At 48.8% G+C, this 16,344-nt stretch overlaps 2 protein-coding genes across 4 annotated transcripts in view; one reads left to right on the top strand and one right to left on the bottom strand.

Annotated features, from left to right (window-relative positions):
• LOC146773029 (palmitoyltransferase ZDHHC3-like) overlaps window positions 1-1,227 on the bottom strand; it is a 73,903-nt gene extending 72,676 nt beyond the window's left edge. The window contains exon 1 of one of the 2 annotated variants that reach the window (XM_085638564.1): window positions 929-1,227. In XM_085638564.1, the coding sequence (XP_085494690.1) occupies window positions 929-1,047 (119 nt within the window). In that variant the 5' untranslated portion in view covers window positions 1,048-1,227. The other variant, XM_085638563.1, reaches the window with a different exon arrangement.
• The window catches only part of PPOX (protoporphyrinogen oxidase), a 285,846-nt gene continuing 270,355 nt past the window's right edge, over window positions 854-16,344 (top strand). The window contains exon 1 of one of the 2 annotated variants that reach the window (XM_085638560.1): window positions 854-993. The gene's annotated coding sequence lies outside the window, so the exon portion shown is untranslated. The remainder of the gene's footprint in view (window positions 994-16,344) is intronic. The other variant, XM_085638562.1, reaches the window with a different exon arrangement.

Raw genomic sequence — 16,344 nt, forward strand, 5'->3', positions numbered from 1 at the left:
CTACATCAGACGGGGAGCCTGACTTAATCTCCCCATGCCTAAAAAACATAAATGTGTCTGTCTATAATGCAACTGGTGTTCATGTAAAGCACTCCCATACCTTTGGGTCGAGTTTGCACTATATAAAATTGAAGATAACAAAACTGAAGGAAGCGCAGGATGCCAATGAAGGGAGGGGGGGGGGTTGATTTGTGATAGAACAGAAGCATTTAACCCAAAGTGAGAGAAAATCCTGAATTTTGACGTGCATCACATTAAGAAGAACTGGGCTATGTATGCCGTATTAAGAACAGCTACATGAACAGATTGCACTCTCTTTACTAAAATAATAAATTTAAGTAAAACAAAATATTTAAGCCAGGTGACAAGCAAAAGGTGTTTAACTTTTCTTCTAAGCACGGTTAGCAAAATATGTACATACAGCATATATTAAAACCTAAGTAAATGATTAAAACGGGCCTGGAGATAAAGGGAACTTCACTCATTAGCGTTACAATATGTTGTGTAATGTAACTGGTGCTCAAGTAAAGCATTCCAATGCCTTCGGGTTGAGTTCGCGCTATATAAAACTGCAACAACAAAAAGCGCAAGTTTGAGAGTCACACCCCATCTTCGGCAACAAAAACCACATAGTACGGTCCAGCTGTCAGTTCCGCATTTATGAGGGTCATACCACTTCAAACCTAAAAACTTGATTTCTCAAGTTGCCTTCTCTCCACGAATACCACAGTAGTTGCACCGGTAAACTGTCCTTATATGTTCAGAGAGAAGAACATACCTTCTGAGTTCACAGTCGGTGGAGATTTTTTGAGCTGTCAAACTCCCCTTCCCTAGAGTATGTAATGGTACTGTCGGCTGTCACTTCCGGCATACCTAGGGATATACCATGGAGGACGCTGTGGGAGTATTCTGAGCGGCTGTCCCTCACCTGTCAGCGTACTTGAACAGCAGGATGTGCCGCAGCATGACGTAATCTGCATAAGCCAAGCTCAGGTACACCATAAGGAGGCAAAAGAACCCGCACCCGTCCAGGACGCAGACGGCCATCTGGGCTGCTGCACCCCTCGAGCAGGTGAAGGCTGGAGCCCTTGACAGGCTCCAGCCGTTGTCCCTCGTCACTTCCCGGTGTTTACAACCCACGCGCGACTCGACTGAATGAAGTATGTTCCTAGTGGGGGTGTGGACTGTGATTAATTGCCACACCTTCTCGGCGAGCCTCCGCCTCTCGCCAACCTCCCTAACTACACCTCTTGGTATTTCAGTGTTGGCCACGCCTTCGCTTCGTGTTTTTAACCCCTCCTCTCGCCAGTCACGCTTTCTCCATGCGTTTTCCATAGCCACGCCCCACCCCCTCCTTCCGTCATGCCTGCGCGTCTCTGAAACGTATATTTGCACGCTAGCGCACGTCCTTACGTCTGAATGGATAACACAGAAAGGCTGGAATTGTTGCAGCGCAGCTGTGTAGATGAGGAACGTTTTCAGTTATGGTTTTTAATCCACCGTACCAGTGTTTACCGTGTTATGTAGTATTAAGCCTCACATTATAGTCGTAGGTTTTGTGGCCAATTCTATGTCAAGACTGGAGGCTCAGATTATGTTTCCCATTGTCTTTACTACTTTATAACAGCAGCCAATCACATTAAACTTTTGTAAAATACTACATTTCCAATAATTCTATATTATCACATGACCAACCATAGAGCCAATGCCCTATATAACATCTCATACATGTCATAGTATCCTCTTTCTTTTCAGATTTGCAGCCAGTTAGGTGCATTTCTGAATTATCTCTGTGTATACATCTGCATTACTGCTATATAGGTCTGTATTGCGTGTACTGTTGATGATAAACTTGTTATTTATTGTTTGTGCCTACTGTTAGCGTGAGCTTTCAGAGATTATTAGTGTTTGGTGCCGCACAGCCTTGCCACGCTACTGGGTGAGAGAGCACTTGTCCTTCCAGCAGGGCGCTTGCAGCCCGCACCCAGGGTCGGATTGGTAAGGCGGGCACTCGGGCAATGGCCTAGTGGCCGGTATCGAAGTTCCAGCTATGGGCTGCTTTTTTGGCAGCCTGGGGGCCGATTTGGGCTGCCTCTGGTGTGTTCAGATGTCGCCAGCAGCCCAGTGGGGCCCTGAGTGGCCTTTCTGGAGGCAGATGGGCGTCCATTACCTCCCTTTTATCAATGGGCAGAGGTGGCACTCCCTTTCTGTTGGTGGGCCGGCCAATTAATGTGTGCATACTGAGCGGGGGCAGGGGGCCTGAGCAGAAGTGGCCTCTCTTGTTTTCAGGTGTTTATAAAACTTCGCTGAAGCAGTGTTTTGAGGAAAGGCAATATGCAATTTTATGCTACTTCTTTAAGCGTGCCCGGGCCGATTTCTAATCCCAATCTAACCCTGCCCGCACTTGATTGCGCTTGTGGAGCGGAAGTTTTGGGAGTGCGTCCTCTTTCATTGTTTCTCACGCTTGACTGCATTTTAGTACTGGGAGACTTGAACTGAATGCGCGGCAAACCATATAAAGATTCTCCTGGTCCCTGGCCCTCATGGTGCTCCCTACTGACCCCCGTGGCTGGATCTGGCGCAGGGTTGGAAAATTGTGCAGAGGCTAGTGTGGTGTACAAAGACACTCCCTCCACCTTCTAAGAGTGATTTATGATCTTGCCTGCTTTGGGGTAGATTGCTGCTCCCCCTTATTGCTTTTACGTGGGGCTTGATTGATTCCACTTACATTACTTGGTCTGTTCTCCCTTTCTCCTGGGGCATTGTTTCTCTGCTCTTCAGAACCGAATACACTGGCCGAATATTATGAGTAGGAATGTTAGTACCCTGCTGGGTCACTAGAGCAAGACCTGGTTGAGGCATTAGATGTGGAGGTACAACACTTGGTTAACAAGGCCCTTGTCAGAGCCATTGAGCCTCTAAAACGCCATCTTTGTGGCTATGCCGAGCAACTAGACCGATTGCTGGCCCCCAGGTGTGAGCCAAGTCCAGTGGGAAGCTCCTAAGGGCCCCCATGCTGCTGACTGCAAGATCGGCCGACTCGCTTAACTTGGATCATTCTTATAGTGCTTCTGTTGAGCGGCCTTGATTAGATCCCTTTCAGGAGGATGATGCTACCTCCTCATCTCGCAGAGCTCTGACCATGAGGAGGCCCCTGGTACCAGTAAGCGAAGACAAAAATCGCTCCCGCCGATCCCTGCCCTCAACTGAAACTGCTCACGTTTGAGCCCGCTGACATTGTCCACGCTAAGTCCACGGCCTGGCTCCTGCCTTAGGAAGTGGCGGACTATGTTCAGTCTCATTTATGCCAGGCCTTCGACAAAGAGGTGTTTGCGAGACTCTGCTCTGAATGTCCCAGGTCTGATTTAGTAGGTAAAGTTGGAGAAACCCCCGAAGTGGATCCTACCCTTGTCACATACCTTAAAAAGTTTTCGAAGGATCCCTTAAAGGGGATTGAAAGGGCCAGGCGATCCTGCCAGGTCAAATTATTCGATATGTCGAGGCCTCTGACACATAACCTGGAGCTTGGGATCCGAGCCAAGGACTTGGCCATGGCCATTGACCCTGACGAGCTAATAGGGTGGGCACAACGTGCAGGCTGCCAATTGGGTAATTATCATTTTGCTATGTTCAGTGAGAGGCAGAGGTCTATTCTCCTGAAGCTAGACCCCAAACTCACCAAAATGGCATCTTCAGAGTCAGGCCCGATTGCACAGGGGTTTCTGTTTGACCAACTGTTTGTAAAAGAGCTCTTCTAGGTTGATTGCTACCTTCAGCAACTTGGACAAAGCTCAGGGATCCCTTCACAAGGTTTTCAGAGTGGTTTTTGTCAGGGCCGGATATTTTCGAGGTCGTTTGTTCAGCCGTGGTTACCAGCAAGGCTCTCAGAGGGGTTACTTCCAGCAACAGCGTGGGGGATATTGAGACCCTAACAAACCCACCTTGTACCCCTCAACGTTCCAATTGAAATAAATTCTGGATTCAGGGACCACAGGTAAGACATATTTTATATTCAGAAGTGGTTTTGTGGGTCAGGATTCAGTCTTTTCTGCACGCCTGCAATCGCTCACGCAAGATGCTTGGGTTTTAGAGACAGTTCTGGGCTATAAACTAGATCTTTACAAAAAGACTCAGGCAGTTCTCCCTTCCCCGTAATGTCTTTTTCCCATCAAGAGCAAGATTTTATCTCCTCCGAGGTTCACACCCTTCTGCAGAAAGGGGCCTTGATGATCACGGATCCTCACCCTCTCGGGTTTCTCAGCTGTGTCTCCTTGATGGAGAAAAAAGGTGGCAGCTTTCGACTCGTACAAATGTAGACTTCAATGGTTGGGTTGTATACCATCTCTTCAGGATGGAAGGCATCCATCTTTTGCAAGATCTTCTCCGATAGGGAGATTGGATGCTCTGACTGGATTTGAAAGACGCGTATCTTTCCATCCCCAATGTCCTGCCCCACCAATGCTTTCTGCAATTCATTTGGCAAGACGTCTGTTACGAGTACAACGTCCTCCCCTTCGGCCTTCTCTCCGCCCCGTGGTGCTTCACAATGCTCCTGCGGCTGCTGGTAGAGTCCTTGAGGGTTTGAGGTGTCCTTCCTATTGTTTACCTGGATGACATCATTATCATGGTGCACTGTCCTCATCTGGTTGTCACTCACCTGGAGTGGTTGATCACCCTGCTCCAGGAGTTGGGATTCATTGTCAACTCACATAAATCGATTTTGATCCCTTCCCAGAGCATAGAGGTTCCGGGGTTTTAGATTGATTTTCTCCGCTGCCAACTGATTCTCCCCCCCAGAAGGGCAAGAATACCAAGAAGGATTTGAGATCGATTCTGAACAGGCAGACTGTGTCCTTGTGGTTGATTGCCCGATTAGTGGGTTTGCTAGCCTCATCGATACAGGCCATTTTTCTTGGCCCCCTGCATTATCATGCGCTGCAGAGACAAAAAGGCTTCAGCTATGCCAAACAGAATCTCCTCTCAGAGGAAGCAAGGTCGGAGATGTCTTTGTGGTTGGATCACATGGACGCCCGGAACGGCAGGGCTACCTATAGCTCAACTCCGGAAATTGTGATCGAGTCAAATGCCAGCCGTTGGGGTTGGGTAGCCATGTAGCTCAGTTTTCACAGGGGTCGCTGGTCTCAGGAGGAACTTTCCCTGCACATCAACTTCTTGGAGGTCCTGGTGGGTTCCTTTGCGATTCGCAGCCTCTCGCTGGTCAGATGGATTGCTGCATATTGCTTCGAATGGACAATATCTCAGCGTTAGCTATGTGAACAAACTGGGTGGGATGAAATCTCACATTCTGGCGGATATTGCCTAGGATTTTTGGCACTTTTGCCTACAGAACCGAATCTCAGAAGTGGCAGAATATCTCCCGTCCAGAAAAAAACGGTTGCGGATTGGCATTCCTGACATCTTCGGGATTTTGGCGACTGTTGGCTTCATCCCAGAGTATTTCACGCACTGAATCGTCTCTGGGGCCCTTGCATAAAAGGTCTGTTTGCATCGCATCTCAATCATCAGATTCCAACCTTCTTCAGTTAGCGCCTGGATCCAGAAGCCCAGGCCATGGATGCTTTTCAACAGGACTGGTCTCCCAGTCTGTGTTATGCGTTTCCTCCGTTCTTGATGATCCCCAGGGTGCTGGCGCAATTGCACCATCAACGAGCGGAATTGGTGTTTGTGGTGCCTTTTTGGAGAGTGCAGGCCTGGTTCCCAGTTCTCCTGGAGTGTACTCGTGCCTGTCCGATCCTGCTTCCATTTCATTGGAATCTCCTTCTGGATCTGGGGGGCTCCCTCATCCATTGAGCGTGTCACAAAACCTCTCTAGTGGCTTGGTGGGTTTCTGGGACAGATGGAGTGCCCCTGGGCTTTTGCGAGAGGCTAACAAATTCATCAGTCAAGCCTGGTCTGCCAGAACCCACAAGCGGTATTCTTCCACTTGGATCCGTTGGTTTGGCTGGTGCCGTGAAAAGGGTGCTGATCCCGTTGGAGCAGATTACTCTTTGGTGATTAATTTTCTGTCTTCCCTTGCCTCTTCAGGTATGGCATACAGACGGTGAATAACTTTAGGTCTTCCATTTTGGCGGGTCATGTTCCGGTTGATGGTAAACCGGTAGGGTAGCATTCCATAGTGCTCAAGCTTTTGAGGGACATTCGTATGGCCCATCCGCTTCTTCCTAAGTTATCGGTGTTGTGGGATGTGTCCATTGTCTTTTTAAAAATTTGTAGCCGCACAATAATTATCTGTCACGGAAGCAGCTGTCAGTCAAGCTTACTATGCTACTCTGCCTCATTTCATGTAAAAGATGTCTGATGTCCAAGCTTTGGATTTGGCGGGCCACACTTTATCCCCTGAATGGGTTCCCTCTTCATTTCTAGACGCACCAAATGCAATACTTCTACAGTTTCTTACTCTGCCTTTCTGAATAATCCCAAATTGTGTATGGGGCAGTGTTTGAAGGCATACAAGGTGAGTACTGCATCAATCAATCAATCAGGGGGTTTAAAGCGCGCTACTCACCCGTGAGGGTCTCAAGGCTCTGGGGGGGTGGAGGGTGGGGGGGGGGGGGTTAGGGTGCAGCTCCGAGTCAGGCGATAAGCCAGGTATTGAGACTCTTCCTGAAAGTGTGCAGAGTAGGAGCGCTTCTGATGTTCACCGGGAGCTCGTTCCAGGCTTTGGCTGCTGTGTAGGAGAAGGCTCTTCCACCCGCTCTGGTTCTGTGGGTGTGCAGAGTTTCTGCTAGGGCAAGGTCGGTGGAGGGGAGGTTAATTTTGGATACGTGGAAGGAGACTCTTTCGTTGAGGTATTTGGGTCCGGTGTTGTGGAGGGATTTGTAGCTTGAAGGTTACTCTCTTCTCACTGGGAGCCAGTAGAGGTCTTGCAGGTGTTGGGTGATGTGCTCATGTCGTGGGATGCTGAGGACGAGTCTGGCCTCAGTGTTCTGAATGGTCTGGAGTTTGCGTAGTGGGGATTTGTTGATTCCAGCGTAGAGGGCGTTTCCGTAGTCCAGTCTGCTTGTTATGAGTGCGTGGGTGACGGTCTTTCTGGCTTCAGGGGGATTCACTTGAAGATCTTGCAGAGGATGTGGAGGGTGTTGAAGCAAGTGGACACAACGGCGTTGATCTGTCGGGTCATGGTGAGGGAGGCGTCGAGTATGATGCCAAGGTTCCGGGTGTGGTCCGTGGGGGAGGGGGGATGCCAAGGGCGGTGGGCCACCAGGTGTTGTCCCATGCTGAGGGGGTGGGTCCAAGGACGAGGACTTCTGTCTTCTCCGAGTTGAGCTTTAGACATCTGCTGTTCATCCAAGCTGCAACGTCTTTCATCCCTTCCTGGAAGCTGAGTCTGGTGGTTTCAGGGTCCTTCGCGAGGGAGAGGATGAGCTGGGTGTTGTCGGCGTAGGATACAATGCTGAGTCCATGCTGTCTGACGATGGCAGCGAGGGGGGCCATGTAGATGTTGAAGAGCGTGGGACTGAGCAATGATCCTTGTGGTACTCCGCAATTGATCTCTGGGGGTTCGGAGCGGAAAGGCGGGAGTCTGATCCTTTGGGTTCTGCCGGCAAGGAAGGAGCGGAGTCAGTCGAGGGCGGTTCAATGTATTCTGGTGTCATGGAGTCTGGCTGCGAGGGTAAGGTGGGAGATAGTGTCGAAGGCTGCGGAGAGGTCGAGTAGGATGAGGGCTGCGGTGTGGACTTGGTTGAGGAGTGTGCGGATGTCATCTGTGGCGGCGAGGAGGGCGTTCTCAGTGCTGTGGTTGCTGCAGAATACGGATTGGAAGGGGTCAATGAAGTTTGTCAGCTGGGCGTTGACTATATTCTCGGTGACTTTGGCTGCGAAGGGAAGGAGAGAGATGGGTTGGTAGTTCTTCAGGTCTGTCTGGTCTGCAGAGGGTTTCATGAGGAGGGCTTGACTCCTGCGCATTTCCAGTCGTCAGGGAAAGTGCAGGATTTGAAAGGTGGCATCGATGGTGCATCTTAGCTGGGGCGCTATGGAGGTTTGTGGCTCTGTGGAAGATGTGCGTAGGGCAGGGGTCCGTGGGGGCTTCTGAGTGAGTGCTTTTTGTGGTTGAGGTGGTATCTTTGGTGATGACCAGGGTCCAGGCGGTGATAGTGGGCCGGCTGCCGTCACAGGAGGGGAGGGTGGTTTCTGGAGTCTGGTCGCCGAAGTTGTCCTTGATTTTCTGGTGGAAGTAGGAGCCAAGCTTGTTGCAGAGGGCCGGGGAGGGAGTGACGTCCGTGGCTTCACTGGGGGGTTTGATGAATTGCTGGATGATGTTGAAGAGTTTCTTAGAGTTGCTGGAGTTGGTGAGGATTTTGTTCCGGGTGAAGGTCTTCTGTGTGGATCTGATGCGTTGGTGGTATTTTGTCATGGCGTTCTTGTAGGTGGTCAGGTCTTCCATGGTTTTGCTGTTTCTCCATCGTTTTTCGAGATGTCTGCAGGAGCGTCTAGCCCCTTGGAGGTCGGTGGTGGACCAGGTGGCCTTCAGGCGGCGTTGTCTTTTGGTGGTGTGGAGTGGTGCGAGCTTGTCTGCGCAGTTGGTGATCCAGTGGTGTAGTTCCTTGGCTGCAGAGTTGGCGTCGGTCGAGGCGGTGGATGTTCACGGCTGAGGGTGGAGTTGAGGTGCTTCACTGTGACCTTGTTCCAGTTCCTTCACGGAGGGCGAGGAGTGGGTTTGAAAGCAATGGTGGTGTCGAAAGAGAAGTGTACCCAGTGGTGGTGCATCCAGAGGGGCTGCGTGTTGTGGCTGAAGCAGATGTTGTTCCCACTGGCGAAGATGGGGTCAAGGGTGTGTCTTCCCTAATGGTTAAGGTAGGGGGGGTGACAAGCTGTTTCAGTCCGCGAGTTGGCGAGGTTGTCCAGGAGGGTGGTGGAGTTGGGGTCGCTGAGGATGTCGAGGTGAAAGTTTAGGTCTCCGATGAGTATGTAGTCCATGGAGGTGATGGTGTGGGGTACGATGAGGTCAGCAATGGTAGTATCGAATGAGGCGCAAGGTCCAGGGGGTCTGTAGGCGAGGGTGCCACAAGAGTGGTTCTAGGGCTGGTTTGGATCTGGATATGGAGGTGTTCAGTTACAACGCAATCCATTACAACGCAGTCATTACAACGACCGCATTGTTACAACACAAATCATTACATCGCAAGTCGTTACAATGACTTGCTGCAGGGGGCAGAAGGTGTTGGATTTACAATCCAACACCTTCCCTGCTGTTGCACAAACTAGAGTAGGAATAGTAAATTATACTATTCCTAAGTCCAGCGCGCCCCCTACAGCAAGTCGTTGTAACGACTTGCAAAGTAATGGTACGCGTTGTAACAACATGGATATTGTAACGACTGCATTGTAATGGAATGCGTTGTCGCGCATTAGTTGTAAAGAGATCTATTCTGGAGGAGGAGTCGCTCGTGGTTGAGGTCGTGAGTCAGCGGGTGCTCTTATGTGCGATGGCGAGTCCTCCTCCTGGGCGGTTGGGGTGATCTTGTTTCCATTGGGGATGCCGGTGGGTATGTCGGGGGCGAAGGAGGCATTGGTTCAGGTTTCTATGAGGAAGGCGACATCTGGCGAGAGGGTGTCGAGGAGTTCCCAGATCTCTGTGTCTGTGCAGGGAGCGCACGTTGAGGAGGATGCACTTCAGGGCTTCGGTGGTGTTGGCGTCCGGCGTGGGGGCGGCGGCCGTTGGGGTCCAGATGGCAGTGAAGGTTCTTGGCAGTGGCAGCAGGAGAACTGGCCATGGGTGGTGTTCCGTGTGGACAACTGGCAGTTGTTCCTTCCGGGGTTGAGTGTGAGGAAAGCCGCTGAGTCGTAGCGGTGGGTGGTCGGAGAGCCAGGGTCCTTGGTGCTGGTCGCGGTCGGGCGCAGACGGGCTTGCCTTTGGTGCGCCAACCGCAGTGCAGCAGCTACCATTAAATCAGGAAGAGGGGAGAGAAGCACAGCTGGGAGGTGGAGGCGGAAAGCAGCAGGGCGAGGGGCCGTGAGGGCAGCAGTGTCGGGAAGGGAACGGCAGAAGTCACGAAAAAATAAACAAACAACTAACAGTGCTAAATACAGAAAGGAACTAACAGAGGCACAATAACAGAAAAGACAGAAAAACAGGCACAATAGCAAAGTGAGAAAAAAACCGGGTACAAACAAGACGGGCACAACACAATAAAGACAGCAGTGGAACCAGCAGACGAGCAAGGCTGTCCCACTGGACCAACAGGGATGAGGCTCAGACAGAAGCCTGCGGGTGGAGGAGGGCCTTAAACACCTACCAGAGAGGTGAGCGGGGTCAACGGCAGCGGCACAACAGCGGAGCTGCTGGGGGACAGAGCAGGTCTCTGACCAGGAGGTCAGAGGGTTGCAGAGTTTCGTACTGACATTTGGGGGCAATTGTTGATCGCCTTGCAGAAACCATTTCGCCCAGTGGCCCTGGGCATGCTTGTGAGATGGGTGCATTGGCTTATGTGTGAAACAAGCATTGGTGTGTCCATTTTTGGGGCCCATTCAGCAAGCGGCGCAATGGCTTCTAAATCATTTGCCATAGGCGCTAGCCTCTCTGACATTCTGAAATTGGCTGACTGCTTGGCAGACCTTACATTCAAGGCATTCTATTGTAAACCCATTGTTGATGTTCCTTCTGTTGTGGTGGCTAAGCTTTAAACAAAGCAAACACAAGGAGATGATGGATGGAGCACTGAAACTTTCCAGTCACTCACCTCCAGTCACAGACCAGGAGGAACAGGACTGATTTACATATGGCTGGGTCTGAGCTGGGGTGGCAAAGTGAGCTAAAGAACGATGGTGGGATTCAAACCCGATCTGTGACTGAGGGTGAGTGCCTGAAAATGTTTCAGCGCTTCGTCCGTCATCTCCTTGTGTTTTCTTTGTTCACACTAAGTTGGCAGGGTATGTCCAGACATTGGTCCCTTGCTCACATTGCCACTTGATTCAAGCTAGCCTGGCTGATGAGTGGTCTTACCCCGAAACCGGTCCCAGGATGCTTTGTTCCGGTCCAGGGAAGACGTGGCTTGGCAGTTCAGGCTGGACTGTTCACAGGAGGCACAGGGTCAAGACTGATTTGCATATGGTTGGGTCTAAACTGGGGTGGCGAAGTGAGCTAAAGAACGATAATGGATTCAACCCAGATCTGTGACTGGGGGTGAGTGTCTGAAAAGTTTCAGCACTCCGTCCATCATCTCCTTGTTTTTGTTTGTGCTAAATTTGCAGGGTATGCCCAGACATGGGTCCCTTGCTCTCTTTACCAACTGGGTTCAAGCTAGCCTGGCTGATGATGGGTGTTACCCCAAATCCATCCCAGGATGCTTGTTTCCGGTCCAGGGAAGACCTGGCTCAGCAGTTCAGGCTGGACTGTTCCCACGACGCACAGGGTCAAGGCTGATTTGCATATGACTGGGCCTGAACTGGGGTGGTGAAGTGAGCTAAAGAACGATGATGGGATTGAACTCCAATCTGTGACTGGGGGGTGAGTGTCTAAAAATGTTTCAGTGCTCCGTCCGTCATCTCCTTGTGTTTTCTTTGATCGCACTGAGTTGGCAGGGTATGCCCAGACATTGATACTTTGCCACTTGATTCAAGCTAGCCTGGATGATGAGGGGTGTTACCCCGAAACCGGTCCCAGGATGCTTTTTTCCGGTCCAGGGAAGACCTGGCTTGGCAGTTTGGACTGGACTGTTCACAGGAAGAACAGGGTCAAGACTGATTTGCATATGGCTGGGTCTGAACTGGGTTGGGGAAGTGAGCTAAAGAACGATCATGCATTCAACCCAGATCTGTGACTGGGGGTGAGTGTCTAAAAAGTTTCAGCACTCCGTCCGTCATCTCCTTTTGTTTGCTTTGTTCGCCCTAAGTTGGCAGGGTATGCCCAGACATTGGTCCCTTGCACACTTTGGGCCTCATGTAGGAAGCCGAATACCGGTCGGTAACGGCCGATTTTCGGTAATTATACCGTTACCGACCGGTATTTTGGCTTTTGAGATGTAGGGGGCTCATTTCTGCATTCGGTAATTTACCGAATCGGTAAAATTACCGAATCGGTAATTTTACCGATTCGGTAAATTCCGAATACAGAAATGAGATGTAGGGGGAGTGTGTGTGTGTGTTTTGGAGTCGGTATTTACCACCAACTATTAGTTGGTGGTAAATAATGAATGGATGTGTTTAAGCGTTTTAAAGCGCTTAGACGTGTGCAATGTGGCAGACATACATGCCCTTAGGGCATGTATGTGTGCCACATGTGCACACATGGCCGTCTCAGGGGTGCAACAGGGTGTCAATGTGACACCCTGCCACCCTTGCATGTGTTCCCCTAATTACCGAATCGGTATTTACCGATTCGGTAATGAGGCATACCTTCCCATCAATGGGAAGGTATGCCTCATTACCGAATCGGTAAATACCGATTCGGTAATTACCGACTTTTACCGAATCGGTAAATAATACCGACTCATTACCTACATATCATTTACCACTTCATAAATACCGAATCGGTAAAATTCGGTATTTATGAAGTGGTAAATGGGTCCCTACCTACATATGGCCCTTAGCCACTGGATTCAAGCTAGCCTGGTTGATGAGGGGCGTTACCTTGAAACTGGTCCCGGGATTCTTGTTTTTAGTCCAGGGAAGACCTGGCTTGGCAGTTCGGCCTAGACTTTTCCAAGGAGGACGGAGTCAAGACTGATGTGCATATGGCTGGTCCTGAACTGGGGTGGCGTAGTGAGCTAAAGAATGATGATGGATTCAACCCAGATCTGTGACTGGGAGTGAGTGTCTGAAAAGTTTCAGCGCTCCGTCTGTCATCTCCTTGTGTTTTCTTTGTTTGCACTAAGTTGGCAGGATATGCCTAGACATTGGTCCCTTGCTCACTTTCAAGCTAGCCTGGCTGATGAGGGGTGTTTTCCTGAAACCGGTCCAAGGAGGCCTTTTCCGGTCCAGGGATGACCTGGCTTGGCAGTTCGGGCTGGACGGTTCCCAGGAGGAACAGGGTCAAGACTTATTTGCATATGGCTGTGTCTGAACTGGGGTGGCGAAGTGAGCTAAAGAACGATGATGGACTCAACCCAGATCTGTGACTGGGGTTGAGTGTCTGAAAAGTTTCAGCGCTCCATTCGTCATCTCCTTGTATAAGCTTTAAATAAGCATAATCGGTGCCTCCGGTCCTGACATAGAATTCAAAATTTGCAAACATTCTTGACAAGAATTTTCAATTCTATTCAGGACACAGAGGCGAGGATTAGCCCTCTCATGTATGTAATGGATATGGGTCCTAGTGTTCCCTCCCTAGTTTGAAAGTCTTTGCATTGTGACGTGTGGTAAGGTCAGTTTTATAGCTTCCGTTTTGCTTTGTTTCAGGTTCTAATGGCAAATGATCACTTGGGTGGTGGACGTTCCTGGACTCTTGAATCCCTGGATCGGTGAGGAGTTAGTTCCCCATTGGGGCGTTTAGATCGCTCTCCGGATGGTAGTCGATTCCCACTGGACGGAGTTACAAGGCTGACCCAGGTTGGGTCTCAAGTTTGCTGTTCTAGAGAAGGGATAATCTGTTGTTGCAAGATCCTGATTTCAGATGTTTTCTGGCGTTGTTTGGTTACAAACTGCATTAACTGTTTCTCCTGAGATCTGTACACAGAAAGATAATACTATGACGTGGTTGAGAGGTTATATAGGGCAGTGGCTCTATGGTTGGTCACGTGATAATATAGTACCATGGGAAATGTAGTATTTTACAAAAGTTTATTGTGATTAGCTGCTGTTGTAAAGAGAAGAGAAGCATAATCCTCACCTCCGTATCCTTAATAGAATTTAAAATTCTTTTCAGGAATGTGCAAAGTTTGAATTTGTCCTCGCATTTCTCTTAAACAGGACTGATAAACCTTTCTGTCCTTGTCGAAAGTCGCAGAAAGAGCATTCTCTTGACCAGCCTGACTCTTGCTGAGGCATTCTTAGGGGGCTAGTTAGTAGAAGAGAAATGTTAGTTTCACCTCAACTTATGAGAGCTCTTTCTCATGGCTGCGACAGTCAAGGAATTTTACCAGCACCAACTGTGTTAATAATTTATGCAGCTCAATCAGAGGATTATTGAAGAGGTGTGGTATCTTTTGTTGTACAGTGTTGGTATGGAATATGTGCTGTGTTCTCCATGTTTGCATATTTGAATTTTTAGACAGCTGGATTACACATGTATACGTGGAGCTAGAGTAAGAAGCAGTTAAGTGGGGGGGGGGGGCTGGGGCGTTTAGCTATCTACTTGAGTGAAATAGTTTGGTTTCACCTTCTGTGAGGAGTACCATGTGTGCCTGATTTGAGCACTTGTGATGGAATATCTCTGTTTTATTTGTTGGATCATGTGCGCAAAAGTCTAGTAATATAACAGAGTTTAACTTAGATCCATACATTTTTTTTTGTCTAAGGCTTTCCCTTGTTGAACCTAGACTTGGTGAATAAATCTTTTTGTAGCTTTCCAAACAAGAATTTTCGATATTGTTGAGGACACTGAGATGAGAATTATGATTCTCTTTCTTTAATTGCCAAAACCTTAGCGGTCAATAAAACATTTATAAACCAAAACTACAAATCTTGTATCAAAACACACCCCATCTAACTCTTCCTTCACAGTCCACCAGTCATAGCACCTCCATGTCCTGAAAACCGAGAAACACCCTGTTGCTGCCTCTTTCTTTGCGAGACTAGTCCAACCACCAAACAGCAACTCCAATATCGACCACAGAACCGCAAAAGACTCAGACTTTAAGCGGCAGGACACCAACAGTTCACTCCTACTTCTGCTCTGAATCAGCAACAAGGACAAATTGAAGCCATAGTCAACACCACGCTCACAATCAAAAACAGCACAATTAAACTTAAACCAACCGGCAATACAATTATATAGTGTGAGAAAATGCCTCTTTTGAAATGGTTAGCCCCCACTTTTTGCCATGAACATGATATGATTTTGAATTAAAGTGCACTGGGGAATGTATGATGATACTACGCGTACCATCACAAAGCAGTATGTTACATCGCGGTCTTGACAACGCAAGCCTTTACATCGACTTGCGTTGGAGGGCGCTGGATTTAGGAATAGTGTGAATTACTATTCCAACTGCAGTCTACGTACAGTAGGGAAGGTGTTGGAATAGTAATTCACACTATTCCTTAGTCTATAGCGCCCTCCAGTGCAAGTCGGTGTAATGACTTGCGTTCGTCAAAACGACGATGTAACCATACAGCGTTGTAATGGTTGTGTGGTAAAGGATGTTTCCCATATAGTGTGAGAAAATGCCTCTTTTGAAATGGTTAGCCCCCACTTTTTGCCATAAACATGATATGATTTTGAATTAAAGTGCACTGGGTCCCTGCTACCCAGGACCCCAGTGCCAGATCTCTTTCCTAAAACTGTACCATGATTGGCACAACTTCAGCAACCCCTGTAAGTCCCTAGTAAATGGTACCCATGGCATTGGGACTGAACAGGGCCCATTAGGGTTGCAGCACACATTGTGCCACCCTAGTGACCCCTCACCAAGACAATGCAAATTGCCATTGTAGTCTGCGTATCTTGGTGCAGATAAAACTGAAGAGTCAACATGGCACACATACCTGTATGCCATGGCCCCATGACACTGCATGAGGTATATGTAAATCACTCCTACTGCAGGCCTTATTGCAAGGTGCACTATACCACATGTGTGGTCATAAGTGCCTGAGCATATACGACCTAAGTCCATTCTTGGATATTGTAAGTGCACAGGGAAGCCATTGAAAGTACATGGGCGGGACACCCGTCATTACGAGTTCTTCAGCACCATGATGGCTTGACGGTACCCAATATCATACTAAGGGGAGGTATCTGAGGAATTTCCTACTCTATCTGGAGTGCAGAAGGTTTGTATACTGGCCTCCATGTTGTTGAGTATGTATTTAAATGACTTGGAGACACAGCACAATTGCATAACCCCAGACATTCCAAGGACTGATACAAGTTGATGATAATCATATTTTTTTACAGTAGATACTGCAATCATGTGTATGTCTGAACTTTAGAGGGAAAAAAAATGCAGCATAATCTCACTCTTTATGTCAGGAAATGGGGTTTGGTTACTAATGAATCATAAAAACACAGAAAGAAACCTTTGGGTCTATGTGTATAGATCGCCTTGCTGGAATCCTAACTACCAACGAGAGTCCCTTTTATTGGACGGTTTCCCTCACCCACCATAGGTGGCATGCTTTTTTCAAGGGAAACCACTTCATAATATGATACCTAGTCATCATATGGGCTACAACCCCCTCACTGAGGAGGTAGAGCTCAGGGATGTTTTGTGCTAAGTGAGGTATATA

Source organism: Triturus cristatus, chromosome 12 (assembly GCF_964204655.1).
Source record: "Triturus cristatus chromosome 12, aTriCri1.1, whole genome shotgun sequence".
Lineage (NCBI taxonomy): Eukaryota > Metazoa > Chordata > Amphibia > Caudata > Salamandridae > Triturus > Triturus cristatus.